Source organism: Rhinopithecus bieti, unplaced genomic scaffold, assembly GCF_001698545.2.
Source record: "Rhinopithecus bieti isolate Rb0 unplaced genomic scaffold, ASM169854v2 scaffold_47707, whole genome shotgun sequence".
NCBI classification, from domain to species: Eukaryota; Metazoa; Chordata; class Mammalia; order Primates; family Cercopithecidae; genus Rhinopithecus; species Rhinopithecus bieti.
Window position 1 is genome coordinate 1,376,673 of NW_016819117.1, and position 15,927 is coordinate 1,392,599.

General features: G+C 60.1%; 2 protein-coding genes across 2 annotated transcripts in view; both read right to left on the bottom strand.

The window, feature by feature from the left end:
* Positions 1-8,533, bottom strand: part of MEIOB (meiosis specific with OB-fold) — a 76,452-nt gene extending 67,919 nt beyond the window's left edge. Inside the window, exons 1-5 of the mRNA XM_017858291.1 lie at positions 8,411-8,533; positions 8,037-8,214; positions 5,376-5,442; positions 4,746-4,863; positions 1,456-1,602 (exon numbers count right to left, since the gene is read on the bottom strand). Of these exons, the coding sequence (XP_017713780.1) occupies positions 1,456-1,602; positions 4,746-4,863; positions 5,376-5,442; positions 8,037-8,214; positions 8,411-8,533 (633 nt within the window). The remainder of the gene's footprint in view (positions 1-1,455; positions 1,603-4,745; positions 4,864-5,375; positions 5,443-8,036; positions 8,215-8,410) is intronic.
* A 770-nt stretch (positions 8,534-9,303) lies between these two features.
* Positions 9,304-15,914, bottom strand: HS3ST6 (heparan sulfate-glucosamine 3-sulfotransferase 6). The gene is made up of 2 exons (XM_017858380.1): positions 15,679-15,914; positions 9,304-10,047 (listed from the first exon to the last, which is right to left on the bottom strand). Exon 2 carries the CDS (start codon positions 10,038-10,040, stop codon positions 9,432-9,434), a length of 609 nt encoding a protein of 202 aa, XP_017713869.1. The 5' UTR covers positions 10,041-10,047; positions 15,679-15,914; the 3' UTR covers positions 9,304-9,431.
* Between the last annotated feature and the right edge of the window lie 13 nt (positions 15,915-15,927).

Sequence of the window (15,927 nt, forward strand, 5' to 3'; positions counted from 1 at the left end):
TTTTTTGAGACCGAGTCTCACTCTGTTGCCCAGGCTGGAGTGCACTGGCACGATCTCAGCTTGCTGCAACCTCCACCTCCCAGATTCAGGTGATTCTTATGCCTCAGCCTCCTAAGTAGCTGGGATTACTGGTGCGTGCCACCACGCCCAACTGATTTTTGTATTTTTAGTTTCACCATGTTGGCCAGGCTGGTCTCAAGCTCCTGACCTCAAGTGATCCGCCTGCCTCGGCCTCCCGAAGCGCTGGGATTACAGGTGTGAACCGCCACACCCGGCCATTCTGGGCTGTTTTTGAGCTCACCAAGAGTTGAACAGTGACCTCCCCGGGACCAGGGGAGTCCTGAATATGCCTCCTTTGACTCGTCCAAGGCTTGCCAGCAATTCTGGACCCTTTGCCGTGCCCTCCCCAGGCCTGCATGCGTCCCCTAACTGTGCACCCCGATAGGGCCAGCCAGTGATGGATGTCCTAGAGCCTCTGATCATCCTTGCACAAGGGGGCTGCCTCCCTTCCCAACCAGAGTCCAGACAGTGAAACCAGGGCCAGACAGTCTCCAGATGCTTCTCCCCAAAAACCCGGCATGCTTGGCAGGAGTCCCCTCCCCTGCTGCGCATCCATCCTCAGCAGGAGACTGGCTTTTCATCAGATAGGCCGTCGTCCTCCCTCGTGGGAGACAGAAAAGATGATAGTATCTAACCACGGGAGGCTGTCGGGTCCGGCCGGCAATCCCCCCGCACGCAGGGCCGGCTCACGGAGCGCCGGGAGCAGAGACGAGGAGAACAAGGTCCGCGATTGTTCTCTGCGGCCCAATGGGAGCTTGCTTCCCCATCATCAGAACTCTCGTGTATGGAATCCTGCTGGCAATAGCTTTGCATTAACGGTTTTGGTTGACTGTTTTTGGCGGCTCCTCCAGCAAAAAGCACACTCAATGTGGCTGAGATTAGGCAGCATGAAAAGAATTCCTCTGCCTCCCAGCCAGAGCCTGGCTTTGAGGGGGAGGATCTTGTCCTGTATGTCCCCGGAAGCCTCAGCAGCACTGGTTGTTGGCGACTGCATAAGAAGAGTCTCATCATTCCTCAAGAGGTGGGGCTGGCCGGCTCACGCATGTAATCCCAGCACTTCGGGAGGGTGAGGTGGGCGGATCACTTGAGGGCAGGAGCTCGAGACCAGCCTGGACAACATGGTGAAACCCCATCTCTACTGCAAATACAAAAATTAGCCAGGTGTGGTGGCGGGCGCGTGTAATCTCAGCTACTCAGGAGGCTGAGGCAGGAGAATCGCTTGAACCCAGGAAGCGGAGGCTGCAGTGAGCCGAGATCGTGCCACTGCACTCCAGCGTGGGCAACAGAGTGAGACCCTGTCTCCAAAAATAAAAATTAAAAAAAAAAGAGGTGGGGCAGAGCGTCCCAGGCCCCAGGGCTCCGCAGCAGGGTGTCGCCTGCAGGTGGTACATGCACCTGAGGGTCTCCGTGGCCTTGGTGTTCTGCTCGTCGTCCTGTCTCCCCGGTGGCTGCCATGCCAGAGTCCTCTGACAGGCAGGACCTACCGCCAGCCCAGATGGAGATGCAGGGCTTGGCACCCTGCTCTAGAGGGTAGGGCCCCACCTGTGAACCCCAGCAGACAGGCAGCCTCCAGGGGCCACCGTGGGCCCTGCCAGGCATGTCCATCCTCACCCACCCACGATTTTGACCAAACCTCTTTTATCCAGGCCAGCGTGCCTCACACAACCCATGCCCCCAAGTCATCCACAGTCTTCCCTTAACTCCCTGCACCCACCCTGGGAGACCACCAGGGAGGTGGAGTACGGCGGGACCAGCCCTGCTCAGGGAGGAGCCGTCCCCCGCCCCACAACATGGGCCCAGCCCTGGGACCAGAATGAGCCTGAGCACAGCTCACATCTGAGACGCATCCCCGGGACGGTGGCTTCAGAGGGAGTGGCTTCCGGGCACAGAGCCTTGGACACAAGGCTGGTGTTCTGTGTTTTCTTAGATGTGGCATTTGTCCATTTGGCATCCATTAATCACAGGGCCAAACTAACAGCTACATAGTTTCCATCTTCCCTGCCCTCCAGAGTCCGCCTCTGAACCACCTCCTTATCTAACTCTCACAGCACAAGCTCACGTCCCCTGCCCTCAGTCACCAAGGGCCAAGCGCCAAACAACCAGGGACAGCAAAGGTCCCAGAGCCCACTGGAATTACTCAGACTGACCAGCCCCGAGCCATTTCCCCACCCTGCCCTGCCTTTCCCCTGGAAACCCCTGGAAAGGCTCTGACCTTGGCTCCCCTGGCTCCTGTCTGCTCCTGACCAGCCCTGGAGCTCCCTGCACTGGCCCCAGGGACCCCAGCCCAGCACACACCCTCCTCCAATTAAGTGCCTCACTTAATGACAGGCTATGGTCTGAAAAATGCATCATAAGGTGACTTTGTGTCATGGAAACATCACAGAGTTCACTGGCACAAATTTAGATGGCCAGGTGCAGCATCTCACACCTGCAATCCCAGCGCTTTGGGAGGCTTGAGGGAGGAGAATCACTTGAGCTCAGGAGTTTGAGACCAGCCTGAGCAACAGAGCAAGACCCTATTTCTACAAAAAGAAAGAATAGAAAAAATTAGCCAGGCATGGTAGCATGTGCCTGTAGCCCCAACTACTCAGAAAGCTGAGGCAGGAGGATTGCCTGAACCCAGGAGTTCAAGACTGCAGTGAGCTGTAATAGCACCACTACACTCCAGCCTGGGTGGCAGAGCAAGACCCTGTCTCTACAGAAGAAAAAAACAAAAAGGTCAGACATGGTGGCTCACACCTGTATTCCCAACATTTTGAGAGGTCAAGGTGGGTGGATCACCTGAGGTCACGAGTTTGAGAACAGCATGATCAACACGGCAAAACCCTGCCTCTACTAAAAATACAAAAATTGGCCGGGGACGGGGGCTCACACCTGTAATCCCACCACTTTGGGAGGCTGAGGCGAGTGGATCACGAGGTCAGGAGACCGAGACAATCCTGGCTAACACAGTGAAACCCCGTCTCTACTAAAAATACAAAAAAAAATTAGCCGGGCGTACTGGCAGGCGCCTGTAGTCCCAGCTACTTGGGAAGCTGAGGCAGGAGAATGGCGTGAACCCGGGAGGCAGAGCTTGCAGTGAGCTGAGATTGTGCCACTGCACTCCAGCCTGGGCAACACAGAGAGACTCCATCTCAAAAAAAAAAAAAAAAAAAAAATTAGCTGGGCATGATAGGGGGCGCCTGTAATCCCAGCTACTTGGGAGGCTGAGGTTGCAGTGAGCCGAGATCACGCCACTGCACTCACAGCCTGGGCAACAAGAGTGAAACTCCTTCTCAAACAACAACAACAACAAAAAGAAACCTAGACGGTAGAGCCTACTACACATCTTGGTTACATAAATTAAAATCCAGAGGGCACGTTTTGAGATGGGTGGTTTTCATCCTAGATCTCTGGCCCTCATTTCGGGTCCAGGATCTTCACTGTCAGATGGAGAGTCCCGAGAAAGAACCATCTAGAGGCAGTATCTGGAGAGAATTCTAAGTCACGAAACAGAACTCTTGCCTTCAGAAATACTAAGTGCCCCAGCAGCCCAGTGGGGCTCAGATGTGCCCTATCCAGTGTGCCGGGAAAGTGGGTCCCTTATGCCACCTGGGCCAGCTCTTCCGTCCCCACTTTGCTTTTTTTTTTTTTTCCTGACATGGAGTCTGTTGCCCAGGCTGGAGTGCAGTGGTACGATCTCAGCTCACTGCAACCTCTGCCTCCCGGGTTCGAGCAATTCTGCCTCAGCCTCCCAAGTAGCTGGGATTACGAGGCACATGCCACCCTGCCTAGCTAATTTTTTGTATTTTTAGTAGAGAGGGAGTTTCGCCATGTTGGCCAGGCTGGTCTTGAACACCTGACCTCAAGTGATCCGCCCGCCTCTACCTCCCAAGGTGCTGAGACTGCAGGCCAGAATTTTTCTTAGCCACCCTCCATCACCCCACCCCATTTGTCTGTCTCCCCGCTACCCTCGAGGAAGCGGCAGTCTGCCTGCCTGGCATGGCTGGTCCCACTCCAGGGTGCAGGTAAACGTCATCTCTCCGCCGGGCTCTCCTGCCGGGGCTCTCCCCAGCCTCAGCTCCCCCTCAGCCCTGTGCCGTGTCCTCTGCCATTCATGCTTTCTTGGCAGTTGGGTGGTTTGCTCGTCTCCCCCAACGCTGGGCCTCCGCGTGGTCCTCCCACCTTGCCCTGCGAGCTCTCAGAAGCACACGCTCTAGCCCCGGGTGCCTGTTGGCGGAAGGAAATCCACTGTGGGGCTCTCTCTGCCACTGTCCCTGAGCCTCCTCCTCCCCTTTCTCCAGACCTTCAGTCAGGCTCCACCCCGACTCCTAGAGCCGCACTGCTGCACCAGGGAGCACAGACAGAGGAGGGGCCCACGTGCCGGCCGAGGGAATAAGGCAGGCATGCAGGACACAGCAAGAGCAAGCTCAGAACCCGAGAGCCCCTGAGAACGTGAAAGGAGTCTGGGCTTCAGGAGTGGGGAGAGAGGCCTGGGGCCCCTGGTTCTGGACGGCCCCTGTGCCCGGGGCTGAGCTGGCCACTCTGGTCAGGGCATGGGGCTGGAGGGTCAGGGTGAGGCGGGCTCTAGTTTCCTCCCTCCCGGGCCCCTCAGTGTGGCCGTGCAGGGCAGAGCCAGGGGAGGGAAGGGGAAGCTGGCCCCCCGGGGTGAAGCCTGGATTGTGGGGTGCCATGGTGGGCAGCACCTGTGAGTCCCCTTTGTCCAGAAAGAGGGGTGCTTTGGGAACTTCCTGCAAGGGGCGCTGGCACTGGCCCTGCCCAGGGACACTGATGGCTCCCGGCTGCGCAGAGCTGCCCCCAGGGCTACAATGGATAAAACAGAATAAAACAGATTCATCCAGGAACCCGAGGCTGCTCCTGCACCCCTGCCTCCCACTGCACCCTCTGGCTTAAGCGTTGGTCCCAATGACAGAGACCTCAGAAGTCAGCCCTTGCCAGTTTGAGAGGAACCTTCTAGAAAAGGAGCGTCCCGCAGAAATGAAGCCCCACATTCCTGAGGTCAGCAAATTTGCAGCCCCTCCCCGCACAGCTTCTGCAGGGACAGAGGAGACTAGTGCAGCAGCCAGCTGCTGTGGCCGCCCTGGAGAAAACATGCCAGGCCTTCCTGGGGTCCCCGGCCTGCCCTGGGCTGTGGCGAAGCCCCTGCAGAGGAACCCGCGTGGAAATCACAACCCCACAGCTCCTTAGGGGAACAAGGCGCCCAGGACAGGCTGGCAGACAGGAGAAGGGGCTCAGGTCTGGGGAGTCAGGAGAGGGGTGGGGACAGGAGCTCCAAGGGGACTCAATTCATTTTAAGTCACTCAAGGCCCTCTCACCCGTGGCCTGGCCCCCTCCTGGAGCCCAGGATCCAGATCATCTCAGGCTTGCGAGGGGCTTCTAGATCTGGCCACATGGCCCAGGGAAAACAGGCCTTTCCCTAAACAACCCCTACTCCTGAACAAAAGGGACTCATAGGCACTGCCCTCCATGGCACCCCACAATCCAGGCTTCACCCCGGGGGGCCAGCTTCCCCTTCCCTCCCCTGGCTCTGCCCTGCACGGCCACACTGAGGGGTCTGGGAGGAAGGGAGCCAGAGCCCACCTCCCCCGACCCTCCAGCCCCATGCCCTGACCACAGGGCAGCCGGCTCAGCCCCGGGCAGAGGGGCCATCCAGAACCAGGGGGCCCAGGCCTGTCCCGCAACGTAGGACAGGGGTCAGCAGCCCCAAATGAGCTCTGAGGACCCCCAAGTCAGGTGATCAACCCAGTGAGGACCCCTGCCCCAGGGGAGGGAGGGAGCCAGATTCCCCCCACAGACCGACTCCCTGCACACGGGGATCTCAGAGCTCCCCAGGGTTGGCCCTCGCAGGAAGGGCTGGTGCAGTGAGAGGCGGGCAAGCTGCTGGCCCTCTCTAGTCTCCTCTCTTCCTCTACAACAGGGCTTCATAAATATTTTCAGGCCCACGGAGAGGGTGGGCCCAGGGGCTGACCCTTCCCTGTCTCCCCTTTGCGACTGGGTTGCTGGAGCCAGGGCCTGCTCGGGGCTTCCATGCCCATGTGTGCAAGGCTCGGGGCAGAGAGATGGTCACCTGGTCCCACCCACCCATCCCGGTGGGCCGGGAGGGCCTGGGCTTTGTAAGGACCCTCGAGGTGGAAGCAGCCTCCTCCCCAGGCTTCTCCGAGCCCCTTCCTGGACTCCCAGGGCTGTGAGGACCCCAACCCATGGCCTACACCATCCTGGTCTGGCTGGGGCAGGAGGGCTGGAGATGGGCTCCCAGGCCCCTTCCTCTCCAGTGGGCGGAACAGGAAGAGGGTAATTGAATCAGCGCTTCTCGCCCCATCTGGAACATTCCAACATGGAAAACCCACAGAGCAGCTGGGGAAGCAATTTAGGGACTTTAATTAAAGGCCGATGACTCTCCCAGGGAGCCTCTCCCCGCACGCAGCCCATAGCTCCCCCCACATCTGTCCTCCGTGTGTTCAGAGGCCCAGCTGGGCACCTCACCGGCACTGGGTGCTGGCGGTTAGGCGGAGTTCCCACTCAGGGGGTGCAGAACACGCCAGCCCACCCTCTCCCCTCGCTGCTTCCAGAGTCTGCCCCTCCAGGCCCTGGGTTCAGGCCCCAAAGCCAGCCAAACCAGTGCCGCACCCCTCACAGCTCTGTGTCGGGAAGGGAACAGTGGGGTCATTTGGTGGACTCAGAAAAGGAACTCCAAACAGAAGGAGAAAAGCAGCAGAGCCTCAGTGAGAGCACAGCTGCCCCCTCAAAGGCTGCCTCCATCTCCGTCAGCACCTACTGCAGGGAAAGGCATTCCAGACAGAGGGAACAGCACATGCAAAGCCTGTGAAGCTGGACAGGCCACGGCAGGTGGAAGGAGCTGGCAGGTGCCAGTGTGGCGGGCATACTTGAACGAAGAGCGCATGTAGGACTGAGGGACAAGCCGTAGAGGGCTGTCACAGCTGTGACCTGGAGTTTGATTTTCATCCTAGAAGCAATAAGGGGTAAAGGTGGGGATCAGAGTATTTTTTTCTTTTTTTTTTTTTGAGACAGAGTCTCCTCTGTCGTCCAGGCTGGAGTGCAGTGGCCAGATCTCAGCTCACTGCAAGCTCCGCCTCCCGGGTTTACGCCATTCTCCTGCCTCAGCCTCCCAAGTAGCTGGGACTACAGGCGCCCACCACCACGTCCGGCTAGTTTTTTGTATTTTTTTTAGTAGAGACGGGGTTTCACCATGTTAGCCAGGATGGTCTCGATCTCCTGACCTTGTGATCTGCCCGTCTCGGCCTCCCAAAGTGCTGGGATTACAGGCTTGAGCCACCGCACCCGGCCCAGAGCATTTTAAAATAATAGTATCTGGTTTATTCTGCGATGGCCCTCCGGCTGCCATCCGGAGAGCTCACAGTAGAACAAAAGAGGTGCTGGGACGATGGTGAGCAGTCCCTGAAATGGCCCAGGCATGAGAAGGGTGTGTCCAGGAAGAAGAAATCCACATGCACCAGGCTGGGAACTGGGTCACCAGGGGCCAGGAGCTGTCCTGTCTTCCTTCCCACCCCCACGCCTGGGGCAGGCAGTCGGCCCAGTCTTCACAGAGGGCACCCATGCAAGGGATGGAGACAGAGCAGCCCAGCCCAGTGATCCCCTCCTGGCAGGGATCCAAGGTGGTCTGTTCCCTCTTCCCAAGGCTGCTGTCAGTCGGGTGGGCCCTTTCCCCTCCATCCACAGCAGAGCTTTGAGGTAGGACGGAGGCTGTGCCTGTGACTTGTCCACATCTGGGACCACATTTGCCCGCCATGTTGCCACTGTGGTCGCTGGGAAGGTGCTTGGAGGGGAGCTGGGAACCAGCCTCCAGCCCTGCCTCTGTCCTGGCCTGGGATGGAGGGGCCTGGAGGAAGTGCGTGCCCCTCAGGGCAGCTGCAGAGTGGAGCGTCCACTGGGCCCAGAAACTAGCAGGAGGAGGGCTGGGTGTCCAGACGCAGCCCCTCCTGCAAATCCTTCCTCACTGTCTGCATCCCTGGGCCCCAAGACAGGGAGTGGCTCCAAGTAGGTGAGAGGCAGAAAGGCCGTATCAGGGCCTGTGGGACTCAGCGGGGCTGTGGAGACCACAGCCAGTCCCCGTGACAGGCCTGGGGCTAAGCCCAGGCAACCCCGGAAGTCATCGTCAGGGCAGCTGGTGGGCACCTGGCAGACAGCACGTGGCCAGGAGCAGATGAGAGTCATTCCCGAGGGGACCCTCCCGCTCCCAGGACACAGGGGTGGACAGGGCACCTCAGCCTGCCTGAGTCTGGCCTCAGTTATGAGCAGGCAGCTGGACTGCAGAGGGCCACTGATTCCAGCCCTGTTTGTTCTGTGCCCCAGGGGCGGGCACAGAACAAACACAGCGGAACTGGGGCAGCAGGGACCTGGGGGAGTAGGTGGGGCCTGAACGGGTGGGGCCTGAGAGTGGGTGGGGCCTGAATGGGTGGGCCTCTGCAGAGAAGGCTAGGAGGCTATTAATCATCGCCCTGTGCACACACCCAACACTCACTGACCTCACCAACACTCAGGCAATTCCACAAGGCTCCAGAAGGAAGCGTCCACTTCACACCTGGATTCCGGATCAGCAGAGGTGGTGGGTGCAGACCTGACTTTAATCCTGCCCCACCACTCTACAGAGCAGCCTGTGGCCTCAGTTTCCTCATCCTGAACACGAGGACAACCCTGCCTGGCCTCCCAGAGCTGAGAAGAGAGCCCGACCACGGCCCCCAGCATCACTAGGGCTAAACTGCATGTCGTTGGGCAGGCCCTAAGCCTCTCTGAGCTCACACGCTAGACCTGACCAGGCACACCGCCCACCTCCGAGGGTGTATAAAGAATGAGTTTTGAGCTGGGTGCGGTGGCTCACGCCTGTAATCCCAGCACTATGGGAGGCCGAGGCGGGCAGATCACGAGGTCAGGAGATCGAGACCATCCTGGCTAACCCAGTGAAACCCCGTCTCCACTAAAAAAAAAAAAAATACAAAAAATTAGCCGGGCGTGGTGGTACATGCCTGTAATCCCAGCTACTTGGGAGGCTGAAGCAGGAGAATTGCTTGAATCCGGGAGGCGGAGGTTGAAATGAGCAGAGATGGCACCACTGCACTCCAGCTTGGGCGACAGAGCGAGACTCCGTGTCAAAAAAAAAAAAAAAAAAAAAACGGTGGTATGAGGCACACAGTCAGTGCCCCGTGGAGTTCGCTGGTATGGTTATCACATCCCCGGGGGCAGTGCCTCCACCCTCCAACCTCGAGGTTTTGTGGAAAAATCTGGGTCCGAGCTTTATTTCTTAAATATTCCTCTCTGCCCAGCACGTGCATGCAGCCTGCTCTGGCCGGGTGAGCGGATGTCAATCAAGGTGCTGAGCATCCCCAGGGCACCACTCAGCCCCAGCCAAAGTCCTGGCCGGTCATCTGGTAGAACTTGCGGTTGAAGGGCCGGTAGAACTCCTGCAGGCGCCGGACCACGGCTGCGGGCACACGCGGGTGTGGCCGGCCCTTGGACTTGCCCAGGCAGCGGGAACGGCTGCCACCCTGGGCCTTCTTGAGGCAGGGGAAGCCCTTGGTGGCGTTGAAGTAGAAGTGCTTGTCCGTGACGACCCGTTTCAGGCCCAGGAAGTCCTGCACGCGACCGACCTCTCCGGCCGGGTCGCTAACCAGACGCTCCCCGCTGACAAACAGGAAGTGGGACAGGGGAAAGTATTGCAGCCAGTGGTCCAGGTGCTGAGCGTACAGGCCGATGCGGACGGCGCTCCAGGCTGTGTCCACAGGGCCCAGGCCGTGGCGGAAGGCCAGGGCGCGGAAGCTGGGCAGGCCCGGGGTCTTGGAGAGCGTCTGGGCGTAGTCGGAGATGGCCCGGGTCACCGGGTTCCTCACAACCACAATCAGCTTCATGTCCGGGGACATGGCGTGGATGCGGCGGGGGGCCTCCCGCGTCACGAAGTAGCTGGGGGTCTTCTCCATGGTGATCTGCCCATCCAGGGTTCGGGGCATCAGACTCCTGCGGGATGGGTGCAAGGAGAGGGGGTCTGAGCCTACCCAGCTCTAGACCGACCCCTAGGGGCCCGGGACCAAGGCCCCCTTATGCCCGGGAAGCCCAGGCCTCCAAGGTGGGCAAGACTTCCTCTCTGCTCGGGCCCACCCCTCCTAACCTGTGCGACTGGTTAGCCTGGAACATGGACTGTGAGGGTGCTCAGCCCAGCGCCGGCCTGCAGCGGGGCCTGTTCCGCCGGCCTGCCCCACCTGCTGCTGCACTGAGGATAAGAGGATGATGGTCACTGGCGGGAAGGCACAACATGCTCCTCACCAACCACATATCTTCCTTGTGCAATCCCTGCCATCCTCGCTTCCAGAGCCTGCTCCCTCCCACTGGACGCACACTTTCCTGGAACTAGGCTGCCCCTAACTCCTTTCTCATCCCAGACCAAGTACCCCGAGGCCTGCCCGCCTAGATCACTCGAGGTCACCCTTTCACTCGGTGGTTGACAGCATCCCCTACATCAGCCCTGCACCAATTATTGACAGTGTCCTCAACAAAAAGTAGCCCTCCCTGCTCCCTCCCTCCCCTGATGTAATTACATCTCTTCCATCTTTCTTTATTTTTTGAGACGGAGTCTTGCTCTGCCACCCAGGCTGGAGTGTGGTGGCGCAATCTCGGCTCACTGCAACCTCTGCCTCCTGGGTTCAAGCGATTTTCCTGCCTCAGCCCCCAGAGTAGTTGAGATTACAGGCGCCCGTCACCACACCCAGCTAATTTTTGTATTTTTAGTAGACAGGGGGTTTCGCCATGTTGGCCAGGCTGGTCTCGAAATCCTCATCTCAGGTGATCCGCCCACCTCGGCTTCCCAAAGTGCTGGGATTACAGGGGTGAGCCACTGCAGCTGGCCTCTCTCCCCGTCTTTAATTGTAGCCCTATGAATTCTCATCAACCTGGGCCCGGACACAGGAGGCCAAAAAGTCACCAGCAGAGCCCAGCACATGTGAGGAAAGTCGGAGACGTGGTGGCGCCAGCCTGAAGATCTTCCCAAGACTCTGGGCCACTGTGGCCCCCCAGATCTTGCAGGTTGCCAGGGTGCCAGGCCAGGGAGGGGGCCTTTCTGAGATTCTCCTCATTCTGACACAGGGGAGGAGGGCACTGACCCAGTCCCAAGGTCCCGGGGGAATCGGCCGACCGCAGCCCAGGACTGTCCCACCTGGGCAGAGAGCCCATCCTGGGTGCCCGGGCCCAGGCAGGCCCAGGCACCCCCAGCAGTGCCCCGGGCAGCACCTGCCAGCCAGGTAGTGCAGGGTGAGGTCGGGCAGGGCAGGGAGCGGCAGGTCAGCTGAGCAAACAGCTCCGAGGGAGAGCTGGGGAGGGCTGGGAACTAGGTCGATAGAAACAGGAACTATGTTAGGGAGGGGATGCCCTGCTGGTCATGCCCAGCCCTGCCTCCTGCCCTCTGAGGGGGCTTCCCCCACCCCTGCTGACAGCCCCAGGACCAGCCCCTGCCAGGAGGCTGCCCTGCCAGGAGTGACCGCCCCAGACTCGAGCCCCTGGGAGGCAGGTCCTGAGTTCCCTTTTCCTGCTCAGACCCCCAGGGAAACACAGGCTGGGCCAGAGGCAGCTGCACAGATCCCAGTGCGGAGAGCGCTGGAGGTGGGAGGGAGGATGTGTGAGGACAGCAGCAGGAGAGAATCCAGGCTTCCCCCACAACACCCACCAGGAGCGGGGCAGAGCGGGGATGGGCGGCACGGGAACCTTCCCGCCCCGCAGAACCAGGCCCTGGGCAGAGCTGGCCTACAGACAAGTCCTCCTCCATCTTGGTGACAGAAGGAGCTGGGCCTCCCTCCACCCACTCGCTGCCACTTCAGAAGCAGCCACAGGGAGACTGGGAGGGGCAGGGGTGCTGGGGGTGAGCGTGGGGCTCAGCCCTCCCTCTTCCCACTCTTGGGGGCTGCCTCCTTCCAGCCTACCTGGAAGGGCGGTGTTGGTCCCAGAGCCCCTGCACTCCCCGCCCCACCTCTCACAGCTGCAGCCGGCATGGGAACCGCACCCAGCGTCCCAGGGACAAACACAGAGGCCTTAGATGGTGACAGTACCAAGGTCTGAGGACTGACAGCTCAGGGGCACCCCCATCCCTGAGAGGAGGTCATGAGAAGGGGAGGCACCCCCAGCCCCTGCCGCAACCACCACGGGACCACGCTGACGATGCCCACAGAGAGAAACCCGGCCAGTGCTGGGAGGCAACAGACCCCAGGCATCATCCGAAGTCACTGCCTGCCTTTCCCCTCGGCCCTTCCCTCCCGTCTGGACGTTCTTGACCCCAGGCACCAAGCGAGACCAGAAGCCCACCCCTTTCCTTTCCCAGAAGGCACACCAGTGACTCTGAATATCCTCCTCTTCCCGCCTGATGGAGGGACCAGCACCAAAACAGGAATGTTCGCCCTGCCAGGCCTCCTCTCCAAAGAGTCAGAGAGAGCTCCGAAGGGGGATGGAGTTCCCGGACCCCCTGCCGTGGAAGGGCGGTGGGAACACAGAGAGGCGGCAAGGGCTTTCCAGGCCCCCTCTTTGCACAAACCAGCTCAGAGATCAGAGATCTTTGGGATCAATTACTTTCCCTCCCCAGGCATCTGAAGCCTGTCCTAGCCCAGGTGTGGATGAGATGGGAGAGATGGCGGAGGAGGGAGAGGAGCAAGACTGGACCCCGGTGTGACAAACATCTGACAAGTTGCTATGAGGACCCTCCCTTCCTGCGGAGCCCACCTCATCTGGTGTGCATTTCCCTGTGGCTTTCATCCAGCCCCGGGCAACCCTCCCTCCTCCGTCTCAGCCTCCCTCCTCCTGCCCCACACCTCGGGTCTGAGACTCACAGATGCCAAAAGGGCCTGGCAGATGCCAGAGTCAGAAAGTGCAGGGGGACTGCATCCTCCACAGGAGCCGAGATCCCTCCCCGCTACGTACTCAGACCCCACTCCGTGCACCCACTGCTCTTGCAAACCAGGAACTAAGGGGTTCCCCTACCCACCCTGCTCCTTGCCTCTTCTTGCTTTTCTTTCGTTTGTTTCTGAGACAGAGCTGCACTCCAGCTGACTCCTGTCTCCCAGGCTGGAGGGCAGTGGCGCTATCTCAGGTCACTACATCCTCTGCCTTCCGGGTTCAAGCGATTCTCCTGCCTCAGCCTCCCAAGTAGCTGGGATTACAGGCACCCACCACCATGCCTGGCTAATTTTTGTATTTTAGGTAGAGATGGGGTTTCACGACATTAGCCAGGCTGGTCTCAAACTCCTGACCTCAGGTAATCCACCTGCCTCAGCCTCCCAAATTGCTGGGATTACAGGCATGAGCCACTGTGACCGACCCTCCTCTTGCTTTTCTAAAAGATTACTGTCAAGGTACAGCCCCCATTTGCCCCCAGACAGGGCACCCTTCGCAGATGGAGACCTTGGGGAGTCTGCGTGAACCCCGCACCTGGCAGACACAGGTGCTTCACTAGTGGGTGAACAGCTAAGCATGTGCTGAGCTCGGGGGTACTTGTGAGCTACAGTCCCCAAGTGGGAGGCCCCTCAAGAGCCTGGATGAGCTGACTGAGGTGGAGAGGTGGGAAGCAAGGCCTATGGCCAAAGTCAACCCAGGACCCACCTGCCGAGGCCACAGGAAGGACAGGTCACCGCCTGGAACTAGGTCACTCACAGCCCAGTGGGAGCAGTGGCCCAGAGACTCAACTGGGGGCTCTGGCTACTCCTCTCTGCTCGCCTCCCCACAGCCAGCACCCAGAACAGAGCTTGCAGGCACTGGGGGTCCAGCCCAGGGTCTGAAGAGCAGACAATGTGGCCTTGCAGTTGGGGAAACTGAGACAGGGTGAGAACTTTCAGAGGCCCACTGCAGGCTCGTAGCAGGCTGAAAGGACAGAGGCACAGGCACCTAGGGGCACACCAGCCCCACGTGGCCATGCCCCCTCAGACACCACAAGGACACTGTAGTCCGGAAGCTCAGCGGGCCCAGCTCTACTGGCTCTGCACTGCCCAGTGAGGGGTCAGCACGGTTGGTCCAAGGGAAAACCCCAGAGACCACAGGACCTGACCCTTGGAATTCTCCATACCCACCCCTTCCCCTTCTAAAACACGAGGAAGTCAAGAGTCTACCAGAGCAGTCACCCTTCTGTACCCCGCTCCAACCCCGGGCACGTCAGTGTCCCTGGAACCCTACCCCCCGGGCTAAGGAGCTGACCCCCAGGCTGGGCCTGGCCTTGGCTGCCTCTCCTCCTCCCCAGACTGATCCCCCAGGGCTGGACACATGCCCAGGGCGGGCCTGGACTGGCCTCAGGAGCCTGGGCTCTTCCACAACCCTCTAGGGCTAAACCCAACCCTAGCTTCCCCTGTGGCTCCTCACAGTCCAGCTCAGATCCCACCCCAGTCTCTTGTCAAAGCTCATGGGGTAAGGGGTGGCTCTGAAGTGTTTACTCCACTTAACTGCACAATCTCAACCCAAAGCCCCTTCTCCCTTTCTCCCTCCCGCCCCTCCGCTCCTCCCCAACTTCTAGCTTGGCAGCCCCTCCTCCCCTCCTCCCTGCAGCAGGGATTAGGGATGCATTCTGACCCCTGCCTGCCGTCAGGGGAGTGAGGTTTCTCCCTGGAGCCTGAGCTGAGGATGACTGATTCAGCCAGGTGAGCCCCGGGATGGACTCCACGTCCCCCAGCCACCACCTGACTTCCCCAGTACCCCACACCGGCACCAGCCCTTCAGATCTCAGAAGCGAGCCCCTCTCCTCTCACAGAGCCCCTCCCTGCCTACCCTCCAAACCCAAGAGTAGTTTTAGTACAAAAGACAAAGCTCACAAATAGGGGTAGGCGTGAGGGGAGGAAGAGGATCAGAGGATCAGGAACAGTGAAACTGGGGCACCTGGAGAAGTGTCTGGGTCCTGCCACCTCAACTGACTCCCCAGGTGGCTTTGGGCAGGGTCCTCTCAGCAGGGGTTGGTCCAAGCTTGGGGATGAGCAGCCACCAGCGGGGGCTGCTTCAGCTGGGGCTGCGCGCTCCCCACATTCCACTGCCACACCCCATGTCCATCACGGGTAGAGGCAGGACAGCCACAGAGCCCCATGCATGGGGCTGGACTCACCCTGGGCACTGCCCGAAAGGCAGTCTCCTCCTTTCCAAAGCCCAGACTTTCTCCAGACTCCCAGGACCACCAAGAAGGATTCCATTGCCCAGACTCAGGGGTCTTGGGGAGGAAGGACGCTTTCTAGGTGGCTGCCTAGAACCTAGAGGCCCCTTTCTACGGTACCTGGCCAGCGGTCAGAGTCACACCTCCTTGCCCAGAGTGACAGGGAGGGAGAGGCATTTCTAACGCTGCCAGGTAGTCCCACGGGCTGGAAACGACCTCCGGGCTGGGATGGCACCGCCTCCCCCAGTCCTGCCGGGTCCCTCAGCAGAGGGAACGGAACCAGGGCTTTCCCCAAAGTTTTCAAAGTTTCAGGGAATCCTAGCTAGGTATCATTCCTTCTTCCGGAGCCATGTCCCCAGGTCAGGCCTGGGCCCCCCACAGGGCGGTCCCAACCCCACTGCCCGGACACCTTGCCCCACTGCTCCCTGGGGCGCACGATGCCCTCCCCGGGAAGGCGCCGGTCAGGGCGGACAGGCCAGGGTGCTCACCGGTACCAGGCGAGGCCGCGCTGGTAGCACCTGTCAAAGAAGTGGGGCTCAGAGCCCAGCGCGCGGACATCGGGGTGCAGCCGCAGGAACTCCAGCAGGGCACGCGTGCCACCCTTCTTCACGCCCACGATGAGCGCCTGCGGGAAGCGCCGGCGGCCGGGACCGCTGGCCACGGGCAGGTCAGGTGCTCCCGGGCGGCGGACCGAGCTGGACGGCTCAGAGGGCGCGGGGCCGGTGCGGGGCGCGGGC